This window comes from Tachypleus tridentatus, chromosome 13, assembly GCF_004210375.1.
Source record: "Tachypleus tridentatus isolate NWPU-2018 chromosome 13, ASM421037v1, whole genome shotgun sequence".
Classification (NCBI taxonomy): domain Eukaryota; kingdom Metazoa; phylum Arthropoda; class Merostomata; order Xiphosura; family Limulidae; genus Tachypleus; species Tachypleus tridentatus.
Genome location: NC_134837.1, coordinates 148,077,634 through 148,100,974, shown reverse-complemented (window position 1 = coordinate 148,100,974; position 23,341 = coordinate 148,077,634). Strand labels below are relative to the sequence as shown.

Genomic DNA, 23,341 nt, shown 5'->3' with positions numbered 1-23,341 from the left:
GGCATATTTATTCAAATCACTTATATAAGTACAAGTTAAGTAGGTTGTAACAGAGAAAAAAAAATAACAATGGTTAGCCAATAATCAAGAGTTACTTAAAAAAAAACAGCAATAATATTTCTTTTTCACTTACTACAAACCACAACTCAAAACTTTACTAATTTTAAAGAGGTAACCAGAAATCGACCGTATCAAGAAATTGGAATGGAAGTTTTCACATGATACCAGTGTGCATAATCCAAGTCAAAGTGTCGCATACACGTGTGTTTCTTTTGTACACTTGAACTCCAAACGTAATTCTGCAAACAACAGCTTATTAAGAGTTTTTTTTTAATATGATCCTCGATCTATTGTTCCCTCGGAATCATTTGGTGCATTTCATCTGTGCCAAGATTTTTAAGCACAACGATGTTTGTAATACTCCAAACATTGCGAGGTTTTTATCATTGTTTGTACACAGCTGGTTACAATGTAACCAGTTAGGGTTCTGCAAATAACCCTAAGTAAAACGATCCATATAAAGTGCAGTTGTGTTACAGCGCTATACTTAGTTTTACAGGTGGCCAGTAGATATTTGTTAGCGTGATTCCCTCAAGTTTTAAAGGAATTTTTAGTTTAAGTGTTTGATACCCTTGTAAGGACAGTAATTCTGTGTAGGAATATGGATATCTTATGTAACAGTATTTTTGTATGTAAATAACTGATGTCTTGTGTAAATAATAACGATTCGTCACATTAATTAGTTTGGTTACTCTTGTTCGAAGCTGCTATTAAAACTTAATTTTTGCTATGAACAGATTAATATTTATTATTAATCATTACTAATTTGATGACTTAGAAATATCACACCAATAATTACTTTGTATTTGTGGTTTAATACAAAGTTAGCAAAAAAATTCATTTGTCTTTACTCCTCTTTACAATTTAAACGTAATGTATATTCATCGTTAAATCCTACTTTTGAATCATTTCATTAAAACAAATTTTATTTCAAGTTATTTTTGCCCTAATAACAATATAAGATTTGCTGAAGGACAAAAAAACGGAGTAGTAATAGAATTGTACATTGAATGAATTAGCAAAGTAAAGTCGATATTTAAACAAAGAAAGGTTTACGATTTCTTAGTTTGAAATTGTTGGATTATATCAAAGTGATAAAAGAAACACACTCTTGAGATGACCGTCTAGTAAAATTTAATATGAACTATATAAATTCCGCTGTTGTTGTTTTTCTCTCGCTCAGTTAAATTAAATCGTGTTCGATAAAAAAAAGAATACCAAAAAATGAAAATTTCCTTAACCAAACTGAAATCGGTGAGTTTAACTACTAAGTTTAATAATGAGATATTTACTGTATACAAGTTTGTTATGGTTGCATTTGAATTATCATGAAATGTTTATATGAACGACGAAAAGGTTAAATACTTGTTATATCAGCTATTTTGTGGGAACGTGGAAAAATAAAGTCTTACATCATTTATTATGTTCAAAGTTTAGTCTTCTTCCAAGAATCTTTGGACCATTCACTATAGCCAAGTCAATCAGTCTTCTTGCATGTACTAGTATGTTAGCCTTCTGTGTCCTGCAAATCCCCATGAATCAGCAAGTTTATTCTTTTGTTTTAGCTGCTAGAAGAGAAATGGGCTCCAATTACTAAGGATAAGGCCGTAAAAAAGGAACATAAAATTGCAGAATGGTCCATAAAAACACAAAACCAGATATAATGTATAGCAGACAAAAAGGGAAAAGAATTACTTCAGTTGTTGTTTAAGTTGCTATATTTATATATTTTACTGTGATGTCAGTCGTGGAGGGTGCGAAAAATATATTAATGTCTAAATAATCAGAGGAAATTCAGGTTTTCATTTCGTTATAATAAAAAAGAATATTGTGGATATTTGTTTCTCATTCGTATCTAAAGAACATGGTTTCTATCGTTTACTTAATAAATCGCATGAAAGAGTTAAAACATCTTCCCATATTTTCTTGTTTCTTTGTTTGTTTTTAGATTTTGCGCAAAGATACAAGAGGGCTATCCGCGCTAGTCATCTCTAATTTAGCAGTGTAAGACTAGATGGAAGGCAGCTAGTCATTACCACTCCCTCCAACTCTTGGGCTACTCTTTTACCAACGAATAGTGGGATTGACCATCACATTATAACACCCCCATGGGGCTGAAAGGATGAGCATGTTTAGTGTGACGGGAATTCAAATCCGCGACCCTCGGAGTACGAGTCAAACGCCTCAACTACCTGGCCACGCCAGGCCTACTTTCTTGTTAAACAATCTTTTGTCTTTCCAAGGATGCAATGATATAAATGTGAGGCTGTAAAGTACTCGATTTAGTCTTTGTGTAATCATTTTGTGCTCATACAGTGTTTAGACATGATGGATGTTATGCATCGTGGTATTTATTACATCGTAACCAGCTGTGTTAAGAATTAAGTTTGGAGTTCAAGTACACAAAAGAAACATACGTGTATTGTTTTAACATTTACCACAGTTTAATACTTCACGGCTTGTGTATGTTTTCCAGATGAACTCATGAGTCCCTTTAATATTTGAACTGAATTTGTTTTTCATTTGATTTTAGATGCGATGTAGCCAAAAGAATGATGTTGCCTTATGAATAAAAATATTACAATATTTCAAAAAACAACAATAGAGCTTTTGTGTTTTCTAAATAGATAAAACATAAAATATGTATGATTTTACAATCTATAATATAAACACTAATTTTTACAAAATTCTATCTGTTTTTTTATCCTCTTATTCGTTCGGAAGCTATAATGCTGCTAATTTGGTAATGTGCAATGCTTCAATGGTATTATCTTTTATCATCCTTTATAAACTGTAACATATAGTTCCCCCAAAATATACCTATTTGGTATATTTTGACAGTATTGTATTTGATATTTTCCCTTATAAATTAATTATTTTAACCAAAATATCTGCACCACGAATAATGTCATTATTAAAAGATCTAATTTGCGACTTTGTTATTAAAACACTACACATTTAAGTCCGTTATACAGATTTATGTTAAAAATATCTTTAAAACGGATAACTGTATGCTAAAATTACATGTCATAAGTACATGAAAATACTTTGAATTTTTGTTCCAGTGTTTCATTCATGCCTTGCCATAAAAATATTATTTGCACCTTGAACTGCGCATACGCTAAAGAATAATGGTGATAAAATCTTACTATTTGGTCAGACAGTAGTAGTCCAAGAGCTGGTTTTGAGTGCTATAGGTTGGTTGATTGTTTGTTTGGCATTAAGCACAAAGCTACACCATGGGCTATCTGCTCCCTGCCCATCACGGGTATCGAAACTCTGTTTTTAGTGGAGTGAGTCCGCAGACATAGCATTGTCTCAATGGGGATCACTCTGTTGACTAAGTTCCTTCTTTATAATCGCTTAGTATACTTCTTTATATGTCTCGGCATGCTCAGGTACTTAGCGGTGGACTCGTAAACTGAGGGTAACGTGTTTGAATCCCCATCACACCAAACGTGTCCTTTTACCCGTGGGGGCGTTATAATGTAACTTTCAATCCCACTATTCTTTGGTTAGAGAGTATCTCAAGGGTTGGCTGTGGGTGATAATTATTAGCTGCATTCCCACTAATCTTATACTGCTAAAGTAGGGACGGCTAGCGCAGATAGCCCTCATGTACCTTTGCGCGAAATTAAAAATACAAACAAACAAAAAATCATTATGTAGCTTAGCACGAAAATTCCGGAAAAAACAACAATAGCAGAGAAACCTTCATTCATGATATTCAATATTAATATTCTGCGCTCAAAGGTAGAGCAAGCACCTTTTGAAAGGAATAGTTTTATTGCAAGCTAAATGTATGTTACAAATATTATATTAATGCAGGGTTAAGTGATTCGACTTTCACTTAGTTCTCTACGTCTAGATATAATTCAGAGCGCACTGTTTACTCTCGAAACCTCCACTGTCTCTTCGTGTTGTAAACAGGTTGCAACCACGTCTATGAAAACATTTTATTAGCAACTAAATTAACACATGTCTAAAATATATGAATAAACTAAAGGTAAATATAAGCTTATTAGCTCGAAGCTAAACAATGATATATATACACTCAGTCCAGCTCAGGGAATTGAGCTCCAAGATTTTAGCATCAAAAGCCTATAAAATTACCATTGGTTCATTGTGGAGCTTGTTTTTGTTTTGTTTTTTTTGGAATTTCGCACAAAGCTACTCGAGGGCTATCTGTGCTAGCCGTCCCTAATTTAGTAGTGTAAGACTAGAGGGAAGGCAGCTAGTTATCACCACCCACCGCCAACTGTTGGGCTACTCTTTTACCAACGAAAAATGGGATTGACCGTCACATTATAACGCCCCCACGGCTGGGAGGGCGAGCATGTTTAGCGCGACGCGGGCGCGAACCCGCAACCCTCAGATTATGAGTCGCGCGCCTTACCCGCTTGGCCATGGCGGCCATCCATTGTGGAGCAAAATAGCTATTAATTAATAGAAATCAGTGACAAAGACAAAAAAAAAAAATTCAGATATAACCTAAAGGCATTGGAAACCCTTCTTTCTAACTACCATCAAGACAGTTTTTATTTTTATACCTTGTTCTGAAACTTTTCTCTTAAGCAGAGCCATTTATAAATGCCATAAATTCAAAATTCAGATGAAGTATATAGATCTCATGAGCAAAATCCATTCCAGTGAAAAACTCGTGACTTGCTAGGGTTAACTTGAAAATATCAAGAAACTGAACAGTTGTATGAAGATTCAAGCTGTTTGGCGAAAAGGTTTGGTAGTAGCATATAAAAAATAGTTTCAGTTGATTGCTTCAATAAAGTTTTAAAGACTGTCGTTTGAGTTGAAATATAAATATCAATTGTAAATATAATGTCCTGTGAGGTTCATTGTGTTTGGTTATCGTTACACCTAAATTATATCTTAATATAATGGGTGAAATGATTGCACATACCCATATACCTATATACCTCTTATCTATGACATAATTACAACAGCTATAGTATGGAATGGGGCATTATTTAAAAGCTAAATTCCTATACACTGGCAATAAAAAGTCAAACATTCAAAACATTGTTCTGTTTTATTGTAATGCTAATTTCAAATCCATATGTTATAAGCTTATCTCTAGCGTTGAAATAAGTATTTTGAATCGTCTATTATAATTTGAAGGCCTAGCATTTTCATTTGAACAGTAGATGCAATATTCTAGAACTACATAACAGAAAAATGAGATGTTTATATAACTTTAAATGCATTTTTACTAAGCTAGTTAAAACAGTAAAATAAGTTTGTTTGTTTTTGAAATTCGCGCAAAGCTACTCGAGGGCTACCTGCTCTAGCCGTCCCTAATTTAGCAGTGTAAGACTAAAGGGAAGGCATCTAGTCATCACCACCCACCGCCAACTCTTGGGCAACTCTTTTACCAACGAATAGTGGGATTGACCGTCACATTATAATGCTCCCACGGCTGAAAGGGCGAGCACATTTGGTGCGACGGGGATGCGAACCCGCAACCCTCAGATTAGGAGTCGCACACCTTAACCCACATGGCCATGGCGGGCCCAGTAAAATAAGAAAAAATATTTCTCCCGACATTAAACCACTAATTTTCAGTTATAGAAATGAGGCATTTGGATGATACTTGTGATACTTAAGTTTTCATTTAATATCAACCATAAGCAATTAAACAACTCTTCAAAACCGGAACAAATCTTATTAGCTACAGGGTTCACTTGAAAGGTACATATTTGAGCATAGGTTTGTAAAGTAATGGCACTTCTAACTGTAGACTGTTGCTAGTGTGGTTGTCTTTAGTTTTGTGTTTAAAACCTGATGCCAGTACCTGTAACTAACCCAAACAGAAGTAACTGACCACTATAAACTCTAACTGTAACAAACAAATCGTTAGTGTACGGTTAACACCAAAAAGTTAAAAATTTCTTTATTTATTTCAAAATTAAGCCCAAAGCTACACAAAGGGCTAAATACTCGTATCCCTCCTTCCTTTTAAATTGATAGATTAGAGTGAAAGTAAGATAATAGATACGTGGAATTCTGAACAAACATGATGGTTGTGAGGGACGTCACAATGGCTGTGAGATTAATCCTAAGTGAGTTAACACTATTCGTCTACATATGATACCTAGCAAAAAAATCCAGTTCGAAAGAGACTTTGAGTCGAATAATGTGATAAAAAATTGTAAAGCATCACATTTATCCAGTAAGAGACACGAGAACTGGCGATGATTTCAAAACCTGGATAATGGGAGCAAATATTAAAAGTTATCATAGTAACCATTAGTTTAAACATTTATAAGCAAAAGAAAAGAGTGTACACACAAACCTTTTACATGCTCTATCTGCTGTCTGAGATACATTCTCTAAATACCTTTCTTATTGCGATATATAGTACTATCTGCACCCAAACCTCCTCTAAGCATATGGTAACGTTGTCCCTAGTTTAATTTTTGCTTAGTTTAAAGAAGTTTACAAAGCTTCCCATATAAACATGATGACGTCACCCGTACCTTCTTAATTTTCGTTTTTTTCAAAGTTTAATGAAGTTTAAAAAGCTTCTCACGCACGCACACACGCCTTAGTCTTTTAATAATATGGATTTTTATCTTTTCTACAAATAAACGTTTTAACACTGGGAAATTAAATGTTTAAAACACTTTATTAGACATGGTAATTAATTTGAAAGTATATTTAATGATAGTTAGGTTTAAGTACAATACATTTACCAACACGTGAAAATTATGTTAGAATTATATATTCTCTAATCCAAAAGGTAATTTTATAATGAAAGGTCCGTGTTTCTGACGTCAAAACTCGTGTTTACATCATTTTAAGGTAAAAACAAGAAGGATACATTATCACAAAATAAGAATAGGATAAAAATGGTTTCCATAAATAAGTTTCAAATGAGGTGCTCTCACCAGTCTTATCGAGTGTATTTTCAAAGCATGTGTTATAAATTAAATAATTTTTCGGTTGGCTTTGTTGTTCGTTTTCAGAATTTAATGTTTGTACCAAACAAATTAATTCATCTTTCATCACAAAGTCTGCTTCCCTATCTGCTTGGTTAAAATTACTCAGAAATGAATTATTCCCAAACTAAATAAATTACATAAGCTGCTTACAGAGAAAGTCCACAAGTTGAATTTTTTTTTCAAATTCTCTTAACGTAGCAGACCTGTTTAAAGTATAACGATGATCTATTCTAATAAATGTATAATAATAATAATAATATAAACTGCACATGCTGCATAATATAAATAGACCGAAAATTCAGATAAACTGAATATTTTTACCATTTATGAAATTGTAGATGATTCCATTGAATCATTAATAATTTTCAACTGGTCGAAATTTCTTATTACAATCTCAGTAATGAGTATATTACTGTGAAATTGTATTGCCCAGTTTGTACATTTACACAACATTTTCACAAACGAGATTTTTAACACTCACATCATCGCAACAATTTTGATAACCACATTAATGTGAAATACGCCATTATAAGTAATGATGAAATTTTGTGATAATTTATGTCTTGTCATGTACAATCTGATGATCTCTCGCTTACTTTGAGAAGAGTGGAAAAATATTGAAACATATATGAATTAATCAAAATTATATGTTGACGTCAGTAGCTGCTGGCTTCTGATTTTTAATGGTTATGTGTCATCATATCGTTCAAGAACAAGATATGTGGATGTATTTAAGTTTCACTAAAGTTCGGGTCTGGCATGGCCAAGCGTGTTAAGGTGTTCGACTCGTAATCCGAGGGTCGCGGGTTCGAATCCCGGTCGCACCAAACATGCACGTTCTTTCAGCCGTAGGGGCGTTATAAAGGTACGGTCAATCCCACTATTCGTTGGTAAAAGAGTAGCCCAAGAGTTAGCGGTGGGTGGTGATGATTAGCTGCCTTCCCTCTAGTCTTACACTGCTAAATTAGGGACGGCTAGCGCAGATAGCCCTCGAGTAGCTTGGCGCGAAATTCAAAAAACAAAAACAAACAAACACTAGAGTGCAGTAGAGATATATAAAACAAATGTAAAACATTTTATATAGAGAAAAGTTGTCAGATGGGTTGGAATACCATGACCAGAAATTGAACGCTTGTCTTGAGGACACTTGAATCTTATGTTAAGACTAGTCAAGCTCGTAATCGTGTGGAATTTAAACTTTGCTACATTTCAAAGTTAAACTTCTTTTTTATACTAAAAATTAGGCTTCGTTGTGAGCAACAATTTATTGTATAGCTTTATGTTTAATAACAAAACATATTTTATTAAAATATCTTCAAATAAACATACATATATATATTTAATAAAAGTTTATTACATAGGTAATAATTGCAAATGTTAAGTGTAGCTGTCAAACGCAAGTGCAATTTTCTTTTGAAATACTTAGTGAATGTAATAACTTATTTCGTGTCTGATGTTAAGGTTGTTTTGGAATTTTTGTCTTTTTAGCTTAGATATGTGTATTACTATGATAATTTTTGAAGTGTTTTCGTTTCTTTAATAACATATATATATAATGACCTTGAATTTAATCCTTCAGTAAGGTAAAAAGACACAACCTCCTGTCAGCCTCATTTAGACTAATTGGTTATTTCATGTCTCAGTCTTTACATTACATGATACGTCAGTAAGAGTAACTGATACTAATAATACCTTACGAAATCGTACCTTACAAAAGAAAACTGATACTGGTAATGTCTTACGAAAAGTATATGATAATAGCTTTACGAAAGGTGAAACTAGTAATTTATTATGAAAAATTACTGCGCAGCCTTGTCACCTTAGCTTTATTCGGAAGTGGAAGGATTGACTTTACAATAATAGCATAAATAAATATTTTATGTATTCTTGATTAGTTAGTGGAAAGCAACTCGTTTATTTAACGCTTTGGGAAATAGGGTGATCTTGAGTGTTTTAACGCCAATTTCAGTTAGAAACTGTTTAACATACGTGTATATCGTTGGCTTTTTCTTTTGTTGTTTTCTGTTTGTTTGTTTTGGAATTTCGCACAAAGCTACTCGAGGGCTATCTGTGCTAGCCGTCCCTAATTTAGCAGTGTAAGACTAGAGGAAGGCATAGTCATCACCACCCACCGCCAACTCTTGGGCTACTCTTTACCAACGAATAGTGGATTGACCGTCACATTATACACCCCACGGCTGGGAGGGCGAGCATGTTTACCCTAGAGATTACGAGTCGCAAATGCCAGGCCCGTTGTTTTCTGTATTACTTTTATATTTGCTAATTTTCTTCAAATGTATTCATTTACTTATAATATTAGAGAAGAAATTAAGTACTGCATATCATTTAAATCACCGAGAGGGATAAAATGTTAATAAAAAATAAAGCAGGCTACACCACTGAAAGACAACATTCTGTACTGTAGGCCTTACCTTCTTGTTAATCACCGGTAATAACATTATATATTTTATGAATATTTCGTGCAGCAGTAGCACATACTGACCATGTGATAATTCGAAATAAGCTTACAGCTTTGCTTGGATAGATATACGATATTAAACTTGCTTTTGTACAAATATAGCATACTGATGTATTAAAACAATCTATCTTGACGTAGTAAAACATTTCTCTTTTATTAATAGGCAGAGCGCCAAGGTAAAGCATATTTTTACAGACACTTTCCTAAGATAAGACTGTAAACTAATGTTATGCCAACCGTTCACTTTCCTTAATAAATACCTCTATTTTAACCTACAATAAATTTGCGAATACAGGTTGCGAAATTGCGAAAACAATTATTTATAAAACCTTTGCAACCTCAAGTTCTAACGTCATAGAATGTACTTTTTATTTACATTCAGATGATTAGAAAAATCATATTCGTGTAACTTTAATAAAAGAACAAGGAAGACTGGTTTAAGTTAGTTTCATACTAGCACTGAATTATAAACTCTCGTTATTGTTTATTTATTTTACTTTTCATTCTCTAGTCTAGTCACAATATTAAAGCTACAATAACCAAATACAGTGCTAAATTCAGATATCACATTTTCTTTTCTATATACTAGGCTTATAAATAATCCTATTATAAATGTTCTATTGCTCTTCTAGACACTTGCTCTCTGGTTGTGCTTTGGTTTGTTAGATTTGTTTTGAATTTCGCGCTAAACTACACGAGGGCTATCTCCGCTATTCTTCCCTAATTTTGCAGTGTAAGACTAGAGAAAAGGCAGCTAGTCACCACCATCCACCGCCAACTCTTGGGCTACTCTTTTTACCAACGAATAGTAGGACTGACCGTACCATTATAACGACTAAAAGGCCAAGCATTTTTGGAGTGACGGAGATTCGAACTCGCGACCCTCGAATTAGGTACTTTGGTATATAGTATTTTCAACCTCTTGATATCTTACATGGCAATTTGGCTAAACGGCTAGGCCAAAGATCTCCGAGGGTGAGCCATCTTTACATGGATATTTTAAACTCAAGAACAGGTTTTGATTGTTAGGATTATAATGCTCTCTGAATCTTCGGACTTAAGTAAGTTGGTTATGTAACTAGTTTCGTGAGTTTGTTTGTTTTGGAATTTCGCACAAAGCTACTCGAGGGCTATCTGTGCTAGCCGTCCCTAATTTAGCAGTGTAAGACTAGAGGGAAGGCAGCTAGTCATCACCACCCACCGCCAACTCTTGGGCTACTCTTTTACCAACGAATAGTGGGATTGACCGTTACATTATACACCCCCACGGTTGGAAGGGCGAGCATGTTTAGCGCGACGCGAGCGCGAACCAGCGACCCTCGGATTACGAGTCGCACGCCTTACGCGCTTGGCCATGCCAGGCCAATAGTTTCGTGAAATACGAACATAGTAATCATGTAAAAATCTTCGTCCATTAGGGTAGAAATGCAGCAGTGTGAGATGAACAATAATATTAAGTTACCCCTTGGATGTTATTCCCTCTCTAAAGGCATAAAAAGACACAACCCTTATTTTTATTAGAATGTTACACCACTACACCGCATTCAATAAGTTACACACTTGAAATAACACAACTATTTCATGTCATTCTCTTTCCGTGCTCTATGTTATTATTGAGACAAAAAGGAATTGTATATAACTTGTTCATTTAGTGATAATTATCATAAAATATTTGATACTTGCTTTTTAATATTGTTTTTCAACGCAACGTCCTATCGCGATCTGATTATTTTAACACTTTTAGTAAATTAAAAAAAAACGTTCTTATTGCTTTTTGAAGTTAAGCTCAAAACTACACAAAAGGGTATTCGTGTTCCGTCCATCACGCGTAACAAATTCCAGATTCTAGTGTTGTAAGTACACAGACACACCGCTGTGCTACTATGGGAAGTTAAAAACATTGACGATCTACGTAAACTGTTATACCACACAGCAAAACGGTCTAGCTGGAACGTATTTCTCCTCTTTCTCGAAATGCATATAACCATATAGCGATTACAACATGTTCATCTCTAGGAAACGTGTCATTATTTTAGTAAGAATAACTACATCTCTTTTTACTAAACAATCTTTTTCCCTCGAAGGACACATTCATCAATATTCGTTAAAACCGATCATACATGTGGTAAATCAAATGAATGCTCTCACAGAAACTATTACAATGAGAAATTCCAAACCATGATATAAGTGACTAAACCATCCAAAGATAATATCGACTTCCTCTGTTGACTACCGTTCTAGAAAATAAACACAGGATAAATCACCTAGTGATTCTGACTTCTGATGTAATACCGACGTCTTTGTTACTACATCGTGTTCAAATATGTCGCTATAGAGTGAGATAACACAGAAAATTCCTCTTTCTCAGTGTCACTTGTACCATCATGGCCATTTAAGAACTTCTGTGATGTTTTATGAGCTGTTTTATTGCTTTCAAATCCAGTCGATTTACCATAACACTTAAAATTTAATGTTCATCCCACAACACGTGTAAAACCAACAAATATAGTCTTTAGGTTTGTTTGGAACTGATTTTTATCGATCAGTTTACTTCCCCTTTAATGGAATCCCTAGGTGTGGTTGTTTCCAATTACGTTTTGAGTTACTGAAGATTATGCAAACTTTGAAAATAAAATAAATGTGATTATAAATATTAACACATAAAGCGATATCACACAACGTTGAAATGTTAACACATAAAGTGATGTTATACAACGTTTAAGTATTAACACATAAAGCGATGCCATACAACCTTTAAATATTAACACATAAAGCTCTATTCTACAACGTTTAAATGTTAACACATAAGACGATATTAAATAACACTTAAACATTAACACATAATGAGATATTACACAATGTTTAAATATTAATTCTCAAACTGAAATATAAATAAAATGTAAACGTTTGGAGTTTAATTCATTAATAATTTTGTTTAATTTGACTAAAAATAATCAGGGTTTTAATTATCAATTTGTAAGAGGACAGTTAATTTATTCATCTCATTTGGTTTAATATATTTCAAACCCTCGAGTTACACAGCGGTATATCTGCAGAATGACAAAACTGTGGTTTCGATACCGCGGTAAGAAATGCGCTGATCGCCCATTATGTAGCTATATGCGTAATCTGAAATCAAACAATATACTTTAACATCTTTATGATTTTTGGTGGATTTTCTTCCAAAATTGTAGCGCAGATAATCATTAGATCTTCGTTTGGTTTTTCCAAAGTTGTTTTTAATAATATATACAAACTTCTAAACACCTTTGCATATTTCAAGATAAGTTTTAATTACTTATTTGAAACAGACTCAGTCATTCATTAAAATCTGCTGCATAGTTTATATTATTATTTAATATTTACAACAATATCGGGTTGAGTTTACCACTAGGTGGCATTTCCAAATTTTGGAAAGAAGATACTGACTCTTAATTCAGAAGCCAATTGCCTTTCTGGAAAGAGGAGAAAGTTTGTTTACTGATGTCACCAGTGGTCTTCCGGCTAAATCTAAATGGCATCGTATTGATTCCTCGCATTTTTCTTTTCCTAATTACGTCATACATTACCTTGTTTTCCAATAGTTTCATTCCCTCTGAATGACAATTAAGACTTTCTTCCATAGTAGCTATTTTCGCCTTACTCATGCACAATATTTGGTTGTTTTCGTTGTTGTTGTTTTTGTTAAGCACAAAGATCCACAATGGACTATCTGTGCTGTGCCAGTCACGAGTATCAAAAGCTGTATTCTAGCGTTATAAGCTTTCAGACTTACCTCTAAGCCACTAGGATTAGAGAGGCACTGATATAGAGGGAGGTTGACGTCTTGGCATTAGTGTTGTGCTAGACTTGATACAGAGGCTCTTTCTACGAGATTGTTAGTTTCTTCGTTAAGCCTTACTTCTGCACGGCCTGGTACATACACCCAGATGAAGGTCTTGTCGTAAGGTTGCTTCACTTTCCTGAATCTTTTCGGTACCAACCATTCTAAATTTTACATCGAAGTGCCTGTAAGCCTGTCTCGTATATTATGTTGATGGCACTATATATTTGTAATTCATTGATTTCAGAAACCTAGAGAAGCATTAACTACTTGTAACTATAGTAAATAAAACAAACCAAGGTATCGTAAGAACATTTTCAACAAATATTATTATACTTACAGATAATTGTTTGTTTATGTACTACCGCATTAATGCATTTCACACAAGTTATCTAAAGAAGAGCTCACTTTATGATTTCCATCTCCATCCTAGTCCTGCTTCCAAGCTTGAATGTTTCAACAGCCTTTTGACTAATGTTCTTTCTCTACAAGATAATAAACGTACGCCCAAACATTTTTCTCGCCACATGTGATGTAGGAATCACCTGTGCCTATAACAGGCGATAGTCCAGCATGATCTTCGCATAGATGCTGACAGGGTTTTTCTCTTTCGCCCTTGTCTAACATTTAAGTTTTCTGTCTAGATTGATATGCGTGGATCCTATTGGAATAAAATGTTTAGTCTGTATGAGGATGTCTGAAATCTGCTGCTTATTCTTTACTTAATTGGTGACTATATAGCTGCTACTCATGACTATATCCTAAGACGCCTATTTTGGTGTCTGTGGGGTCGTTTTGGAGTTTAAATGCTCCATTTAGAAAATTTTCTAAAACCCTAATAAATACGTTTATTTGTAAATTGACTTAGTGCTCTGTGGTAATGCTGAGACTTCTACGGTGTGATAAGACTTTGACTGGGGCAGTTGATTACAGCAAAAGGTATTTTGTATATTTTCAGTCGTATGCATCTGTAGCACGAATATTGATCATCGGCACTACATAATCCAAAATTAAGCTGATAAGACTTTGGTAAAACAAAATAAAGAGATATTATTTAGTTGTAAATTGTGCTACAATTGTTATTGCGTTGATACATTTGGTAGCTCTACCATATCATGATGTTAACATGGTTGATTAAATTGACTTGTTTATCAAACCTTACTCCCTGTTATTTTAATTTCTTTTCCAGAGTGATGACAATACCATGAAAGGATAGAGCTAATTTGACCTCATCAGCATTTTGTTGTTGAATATGTAAAATATGGCTGTAGCTTTGGCAGTATGAGTTGAGTCCAGTCCTATATCATAGCGTTATTTGTTTATCTTGCATCTTACTATCGATTTCAATGTTGTTAGAACCTCTGCTGTAAATCAGAATGTTATCAACAAGACTACTTAAGTCTATTAAATCATTACTAAAGAGATTAATTAATATTAATTGATTTACTACTGTTAAATCAACTAACAAGAACAACTTATTGGCAAATGAAAGTGATACGTTGTAAAAAAAAGTTTGCTCTGCCATCTAGTAAACATTTTAAGCATTGAATTAACTACTCAATGTACATTAATCCATACAGATTAAAGGTTGTTTATGAAGCAAAGAAATCTGAATGTATATACTTTATTATGTTCAAGTTAGTTACATAAGACATACTTTTGTACGTAACTACTGTTAGTAGTTCCTACATATTACAATATCAATAATGGCATCTAGGTGAACATTCTCAACATGATATGTTTTTTTTTTAAATATAAAATCACTTATAAAAGCTCTTAAACAAGAACTACTAATTTTTTGGAATTATTCTAAAAACTCTTTTACCTAAAGGTGCTCTTGGGAAAATGATTTAGTAGAGAACAAGATTCGTTCTCTAACATCTCATATTTAAAATCACAGTTTGTTTACATTTCTTTTCCACCTCCCAATTTCATTCTTTAACAAGAGATAATTCTTATAAAATGAGATTTTGTGTAAACATTTCACACCAAACCAATTATATGAAGCACGTTAAATTAAATCATCAACTTTGTTTTGTTCCAATAGATAGCATCTATGATCTTATTTAAGTTGGAGTACTTAAAAAATGCTTAAACCACCAGACTGAAGAGCCCTACAAACTCTTCAACGTAATGTCACTATAGTAGTCAACAAAAGTCACTTTTCAGCATTTTTAAGCTACATATTATTTTTACTTTCGTATTCTTACACTGCTATAATAAACTTTCCTTTACAAATTTTAAATATATCAATGTACATTTTGCAACAATTACACCTTTCTATCTCATATTCGTTAAAAATATTTTAAATAATGCCAGTTTCCTTAAACGGCCCAATAGCTAAACACATTTTTGTCACAGAAAACAATTAGTTATTTCTAGTTTGATCAATGCCTATTTTTCAACTATTTCTAGTCTTAACGAAATTAAGTCTTTAGACTAAGGACTTTCAATACATCTTACCGCATTTTAAATACTTCCTCTCCATGCACTTCTGTACTGTACTTCTTTCACAGCCCCAAATCGTTTTAAGGCCTCACTCTAAGAGCAGTCATCCTTTTATTAAAATATCTACATCAACAGTCAACCAACATAAAACTAATTTCCCAGCTTCTATATTTCTCTGATACTTCTTGGTTTATATATAGAAGTGCCACTCGTTAAAATCCTTCACACTGTCTAATCTATCATATTTCCTTTGCTTTAAAGCAAGGTAGTCACATATTATTAAGTCCGAGTTAGAAAGGCGAGTGTATAGTGACGTGTTTTTTTTCTGCATGATGCCCGTTTATGTCTGTGCTAAAGTTGAAATTTGTTCGAAAACAGATAAGTTTAGTTGCTTACTTTACATTTTTAGCAACAACAACAAAATGTATTTTAATATGTTATTCACTTTATTTTTCTTGCATGTGCTCCGATTATTCCTGTAACACATCAAATAGTATTGTTGATAAACAAAGGAGCAGTTCCAAAGACAATACCATCAAGATGATTGGTCGTCTCAACAGAGATAAGTATACAAACACATTTTATACGGAAAGTATTCCCATATATCCCGTTACAATTCGACTTCGTCAGTCAGTACTTAATTACAAGAAGGAAGCTTTAGCCCATAAAACTCAGGTGAGCGTATTATTTATTCTTTTCTTGTAAACGAAAATAATCTGTAGTTGTTGGTTGGCTATCTCTTTGTAGACACATTTAACCCTCTTTAGATCTGTAATACACCAGGTCCTCTCTAGGTTTTCATTTACTTATTAATATTTTGAAATAGAGATGTCCAATACTATATTCATGAAGTGTTTTTTTCTTTCTTCAGATTTATTGTGCAAGTGACTATTAATTAGTTTCTCATGTTCCATATATGTTACCATGGTAACGTTCTATTCTTGAGCAATTTTGGATCAGCCAAGTTTAAGAGTAATGCTAGCTTGGTTTCCTTTCTTTAATGTTGCCCTAATGACTTTTTCGTGTTAAGTTAAATTCTGTAGGAACGAGAAAACTGCGATAAACATATATGCATGGATGGATGAAAGTGCGGATAAATTCATCGATAGTAAAGTTTTTTTTTATTTTTGGTCAAAGCATTAACTCTATAATAAAATCATGATTTCAAATTATATGCTGGTGATAAATTTGTTTTAATCTATCACTTGGTTAAAAACGTGGCTAACTTGTAATATTTTAGTTAATTAATTTGTTTCGTAAGATATTCTAAGAAAAAATTGTTTTATTCTAATAACAGGTTTGTGATATGCATTGTTCTATATATGTACGTATTAATTAAAAAACAACAAAGACTTAATAAGCTGCGCAAAGTGCACAATAATGGCAATAAACGTCGATGTACAAATACTTGAAATTTATACAGAAAAAATAAAAATATATAAATTTAAAGTCAGTACAGATATTTCTACCATTTACAAAGCTCATACATTTGCTTACGAAAACTATGCAAGCATCTTATGAACCATTCCTTAATCTTCGTTTAATTCTAGAAGTTTAATATTGTTGACTAAACAACTGTGATTGAAATATTTTTGACATGACGAAAAACTGATATTTGAATTAAAATTTCTTTGTACAGATTACAATTCACTATACAAATCAAATGGATAGGGTTCCGATGTTGCATCACTTTTAGTTGCTATTGGAAAAATCTACTCACTAAATTACTAGAGATATGCAAAAAAATACATCAAGTTCTCTTGAAAATAATTCATAAACCATGACGTTCTATTTCTTCAATTCATAAACCATGACGTTCTATTTCTTCAATTCATAAATCATGACGTTCTATTTCTTCAATTCATAAATTATGATGTTCTATTTCTTCAATTCATAAATCATGACGTTCTATTTCTTCAATTCATAAACCGTGACGTTCTATTTCTTCAATTCATAAATCATGATGTTCTATTTCTTCAATTCATAAACCATGACGTTCTATTTCTTCATTTCATAAACCATGATGTTCTATTTCTTCAATTCATAAACTATGACGTTCTATTTCTTCAATTCATAAACCATGTTGTTTTATTTCTTCAATTCATAAACCATGACGATCTATTTCAGCAATTCATAAATTACGACGGTCTATTTCTTCAATTCATAAATCACGACGGTCTATTTCTTCAATTCATAAACCATGATGTTCTATTTCTTCAATTCATAAACCATGACGTTCTATTTCTTCAATTCATAAACCGTGACGTTCTATTTCTTCAATTCATAAACCGTGACGTTCTATTTCTTCAATTTATAAATCATGACGTTCTATTTCTTCAATTCATAAACCGTGACGTTCTATTTCTTCAATTCATAAATTATGATGTTCTATTTCTTCAATTCATAAATCATGACGTTCTATTTCTTCAATTCATAAACCGTGACGTTCTATTTCTTCAATTCATAAATCATGATGTTCTATTTCTTCAATTCATAAACCCTGACGTTCTATTTCTTCATTTCATAAACCATGATGTTCTATTTCTTCAATTCATAAACTATGACGTTCTATTTCTTCAATTCATAAACCATGTTGTTTTATTTCTTCAATTCATAAACCATGACGTTCTATTTCTGCAATTCATACGTCACGACGGTCTATTTCTTCAATTCATAAATCACGACGGTCTATTTCTTCAATTCATAAACCATGACGTTCTATTTCTTCAATTCATAAACCATAACGTTCCATTTCTTCAATTTTTAAACAAAAATGATCCGTACCTTCAGTAAGAAAGGTTTTCTAGACGCTTAGAGAAGTACTCGTGTTCTCCATTAAACTTATACTCACTGTATGTTTATGTTTTTAAAGTTCACACCCAAAATTTTATATTTTGATATCTAGTTGACTATGGACTCCTTATGTTGTTGATGCTATTACTACTTATTTTAGACTGATTTGTAAAGAATAATTAGCTTCAAGTGGTTTAGAGTTTATGAACCATGCTAAAAAAACAAACATGTTTAATGGTTATTTAAGGCATGTTTCAAATATAGAATAAGAAAATATTTGAAACTTTGAACAATATCGGGTTATAAGTGGTTACGAAACGTAAAATTTAACCACTAAAATAATTAACTCGCAATATCTCGATTTTCAAAAACATGCTGTATCTAAGCTTTCAAATAACTAGACAAAACCTTTTTTATGAATAGCTGTATATTTTGTTTTCTGGCAATAGAGAAGAAACATTAAAATTGCAGATAAAAAATTGTAAGTTCGTGATAATAAAAATAGAATAGGTAATAAGTGAGTAAATATCTCTGCCTTATTAATTTCTGGTTAATATGTATGTATGTATGTTAATGTAAGGAAAATCTAACGACCTTGTATAAATGACGTGATTGATGCCTCTTGTTATTTGGTTTACTGAAATTTTTAAGTTCTGCGAGTTTAAACCATCTGTGCTTTTAGATATTCTATATTATACACAATAAAGCTTTTATGGTTTTCGTTATAACCTTATATTCAACCCTCTAGGTGGCAGCACCATTTTCGAAAAGTAGATAGAACATCAGAGGTAATTTATTATATCGATCGTCGCTTTCTATCAGGTTATCATTCATTCCGGATGGTACTAGTAACATGGCTTCATCTAAGAAACCCCATATATATACAGATACGTATGTATTTCTGGTAAAGAAAAAGAAATAGCAAACGAGATATAAACTTCTGTGAAAGTTTCTATTTGAGAAAATATTACTTCCCACACTTCATGAAATATGACATTATATTAATAAATATTTCTTATATTTATATCACTTGAATTTAATCAATGACTAACTTCACTGTCAAGATAATATTTAAGTAATAATACTGTTGAATGGTTTGGAAATTAAAATAGAGAAAACAATTGTTTTTTGCTTTTTTCTCAATTACGTGAATCGGATATAAGTAGTATATACGAATTTATTTTAAAAATGCTAAATCTCTGGCATTCATGATACGAAAATCGGCATAAGATATACAGTTTTTTAATTAATTGTAGTAAAATGTATATTTTCATACCAAGTGCAATCCATCTATTTTCTACCCCCTCTCACTTCAATGACTCAGAAGTAAGTCCATGTACTTATAATGCTAAAATCGGGTTTCGAAATACGTGGTTAGCAGAACATAGATAACCCATTGTATAGCTTTGTGCTGAACAACAAGCAAACAAAAGCGATCTATCATTTGCTATTGTATAAAAACTTGTACTCGAAGCAATAATTCCAAATTTTTTCTAAAGATTGTGTTTACAGACATAAATAATTTCTATGTCGAAATGTCATACCACAAGAGAATTGAATTGCCTGATGTTTTACAAAAAATAATAAAGATTCACAAAAAATTATCTGTTTTTCATAAAATGCTGAGTACTATAAACAATATGTAAAAATGTGGTAAAATCTAGATTGTGAATTTCATAAAGCAAAACGATGTTATTTGATTGTGCAATTATGCACAAACTGAAAGCGATTTAGGTTATCACTGATTCTTATTACATATTTCGATCTGAAATTTGAGATATAAGGTATATTATCATCATATAAATTTATATAATTAAAAGAAGGGTCTTAAAAAGAAAATATTTTTGTGAATCAAAAACGGCGGTAGAAAAATATGTTTTTCTTTATTCCTGAAATACATTAGATTTTTATTAAACAACACAGGTCATGAACGCAAAAACTATAACACTGTGATTTTTATGTGAAACGTGTTCCATTTAAAATCTGTTTATTTATTTTTAAATCAGCCTGCACAATAACAAACTACTTACTCACCATGTAGAAACAATTATGGCTTCATGTTGCAACTAAAATCTCAGTTATTTCTTATTAACCACATTAATTGTGAAGATTCAAGTTTCCACATTTTAAAATAATCGAAAACGCTCTGTGTAAATGTGCGAACAACTAGTTCCAAATACCAGAGATGATAACAGTGGTAATGATTGTGTATTTAATACGTTTTATTTAAATTAACAGCTATATTGAATAAATTTTATAACCACAATCGTGCTTTCCTAATTCTGATGTTAAAATTATGGTTACCATAGCAATGAAATGGTGCGAATAAAGATTTACAAGATTAGAATGATATTCATCTTTATCATCTGAATGTACGGTTTCAACACAAAGTTATAAATATTGTAAACGTTTTCAGTTTATTATATAAAGACATGTGTACGTGTGTGAGTGTGTGTGTGTTTGCTTTCCCGCATATGCCAAGAAATTAGATTTTTTTAGAGTACTTTAATGTATTGAGGAACTGGCCAAAGGAAGATTTTATATTCATCATAGAAAATACACTGGAAAAAAATACTTCGAGAAAGAACGATATTATATTAAAACATGATACAAGAAATCAGGTTTGTTTAATAGTTTTAAAATATTTTCATGAAAAACAAGTTTATCACAAATGTGTGTTTTGGACTTTGAATGAAAACTCATTCCGGCACAATTCACTTACTTCAAAATAACGTGTGTGAAACATTTACTTTCATTTCTGGTTTTTTTTTTTCTAGTGCTGGTTTCATTATCTTTGTTGTGGTTTGAAGTTTAAAATATTTCCGTCTTTCAACGAAACTTGACGAACATTTCACGATGATTTCTGTTTGAATTATATTCAGTTGTAATAGTTATATTACTGATTATTAAAACCTCATTCTTCATACTGTAAAACTATTGCGAATCGTTATGATCTTATATTATATTTGTCCATAAGTGTTTCAAATTAGGTTTTTTTTATCTCAAGCGTTTCAACAAAACATGTTAAATCCTAGCCTTTATCATAAACATTTCAATGAAACCATAACTTCCTAATATTTATCTATATCGTTCCAGTTAGACTTATAACTTTCCAGTCTGTATCTATAACGTTTCAACGAGACTTGTAACTTTCCAATCTATATCTTAAAAGTTTTAAAAAGGCTTTAAATTCCCAGCCTGTACCTAAAACGTTTCAACGAAAGTTGTAACTTTCCAGTCTAAATCTGAGTGTTTGACTAAGACTTATAAATTCCTATTGTGTATCTAAAGCTTCTTTAGTGAGACTTGCTGGAACTTTATAAACAGTGCCAGAAAGTTTAAATTAAACTTTTAGATTTCTGTTAAGCACCAGAAATATTTTAATGACCTTGTACCTTCTTACCTAAAACTCGGAATGTTTGAACGTGACTGTTAACTTCTTATTGGATATTAGAAAACGTTACACGAAAGCAAAACTTTCTCAATCATTATCTGATACTTTCTAATAACACTAGTGCCTTAATAACTACTAACCGTAGTGTTTGAATGGCTTTAATGTCTTTCTATCCAATTCTTTTAAATCTTGGCATGAATCTAGTAACATCACGTTTCGTCTCACAAACGTTTCACCAGACTCGAAAGTAGAGTACATTAATAAAATTCAGTATCTCATAATAATGAAAAGAAAAACGTCTCCTCAACTAGCAAATTTCCCGAAATATTGGGTAGAAAATAAGTAATTCGAATTTTCATGTACTTTGTTCTACAACTGTCTCTTTCAATCACAGATTTTTTTATCATTTAACAGTTTACTTCTCTACCGGTTTGTTTATATGTATATATAAAGAAGAAATGTGTTTGTTTTAACCCTAACTCCTCTGAGCCTATTGGGCCAATTTCAACCAAAATTTGTGTATGAACACTATGATCTATGAGTAATTTTAAAGGGAGTCAAATTTGAATTTAATTGTTGGTTAATTACTCCCAATGTATTAAGTCAATCTCAAACAATCTTGGTTGATTGACGCTTTAGATAATGTTGAATATTTCTAAGGAAATTCAATATCAATGTATGAAAGTTGCTGGATTGTCGTTCAAACCATGCTTTTCTTATGATGAGCGAGATGTAGTCTGTTCAAGGATGGGATCACCTAAATATATTTGTTTGTTGGTTGATAGAAACCAAACTTTAAATTTTGTTTATGACGAAGCTTTGTTGTGATTTTAAAAACTCGAAATAAAGTTTATGTTCATGTTTTTATTTTGAAGTATATGATTGCTGTTAAACTCACGTTATTTTAACTACGTTTAAATATTCCCCGTCAGTTGACGAGTATTTTAGATTGTATGTATATATCATCAAACTGGTTCTGTCGTCCACATGCACAACTTCTGTTCAATAGCGTAGCTTCCGAACATTGGCCTTTCGTTATCTCTAACAAAACGACTCGTTTTGTTATAACACGCCTTTTACAACGCTCAAGACTCGCATGGCCTACGGAGAATTTCATCTTCACGGCCCGTCGACCAAGTGAGTCTAATCTCGTGAGGACGTCTGTAATGACATCAGCTTGTCAGTTTGTAAAGAACACAGCTTGCTAAGATTAGATTTTTCCAATTACTTCTGGTTTTGATTCTTGTATTTGAAATGAAACTTCTTTTAGCTCATGTAATATGAGCTTCTTCTTGGTTGCTAAGTTGTTGTTTTTTATCTTGATTGTTATGTAAGACCTTAAGAAATTATTAAACATTCCGTTTTCTAACATCAAGTAGAATTAA

General features: G+C 32.3%; 1 protein-coding gene across 2 annotated transcripts in view; it reads left to right on the top strand.

Moving 5' to 3' along the window:
• Positions 1-23,341, top strand: part of LOC143238084 (uncharacterized) — a 178,178-nt gene that overhangs the window by 44,414 nt on the left and 110,423 nt on the right. Inside the window, exon 2 of one of the 2 annotated variants that reach the window (XM_076478018.1) lies at positions 16,264-16,444. The exons of the other annotated variant lie outside the window; for it this stretch is intronic. Coding sequence (XP_076334133.1) covers positions 16,310-16,444 — 135 coding nt within the window. The 5' untranslated portion in view covers positions 16,264-16,309. The remainder of the gene's footprint in view (positions 1-16,263; positions 16,445-23,341) is intronic. 2 annotated transcript variants of the gene reach the window in all.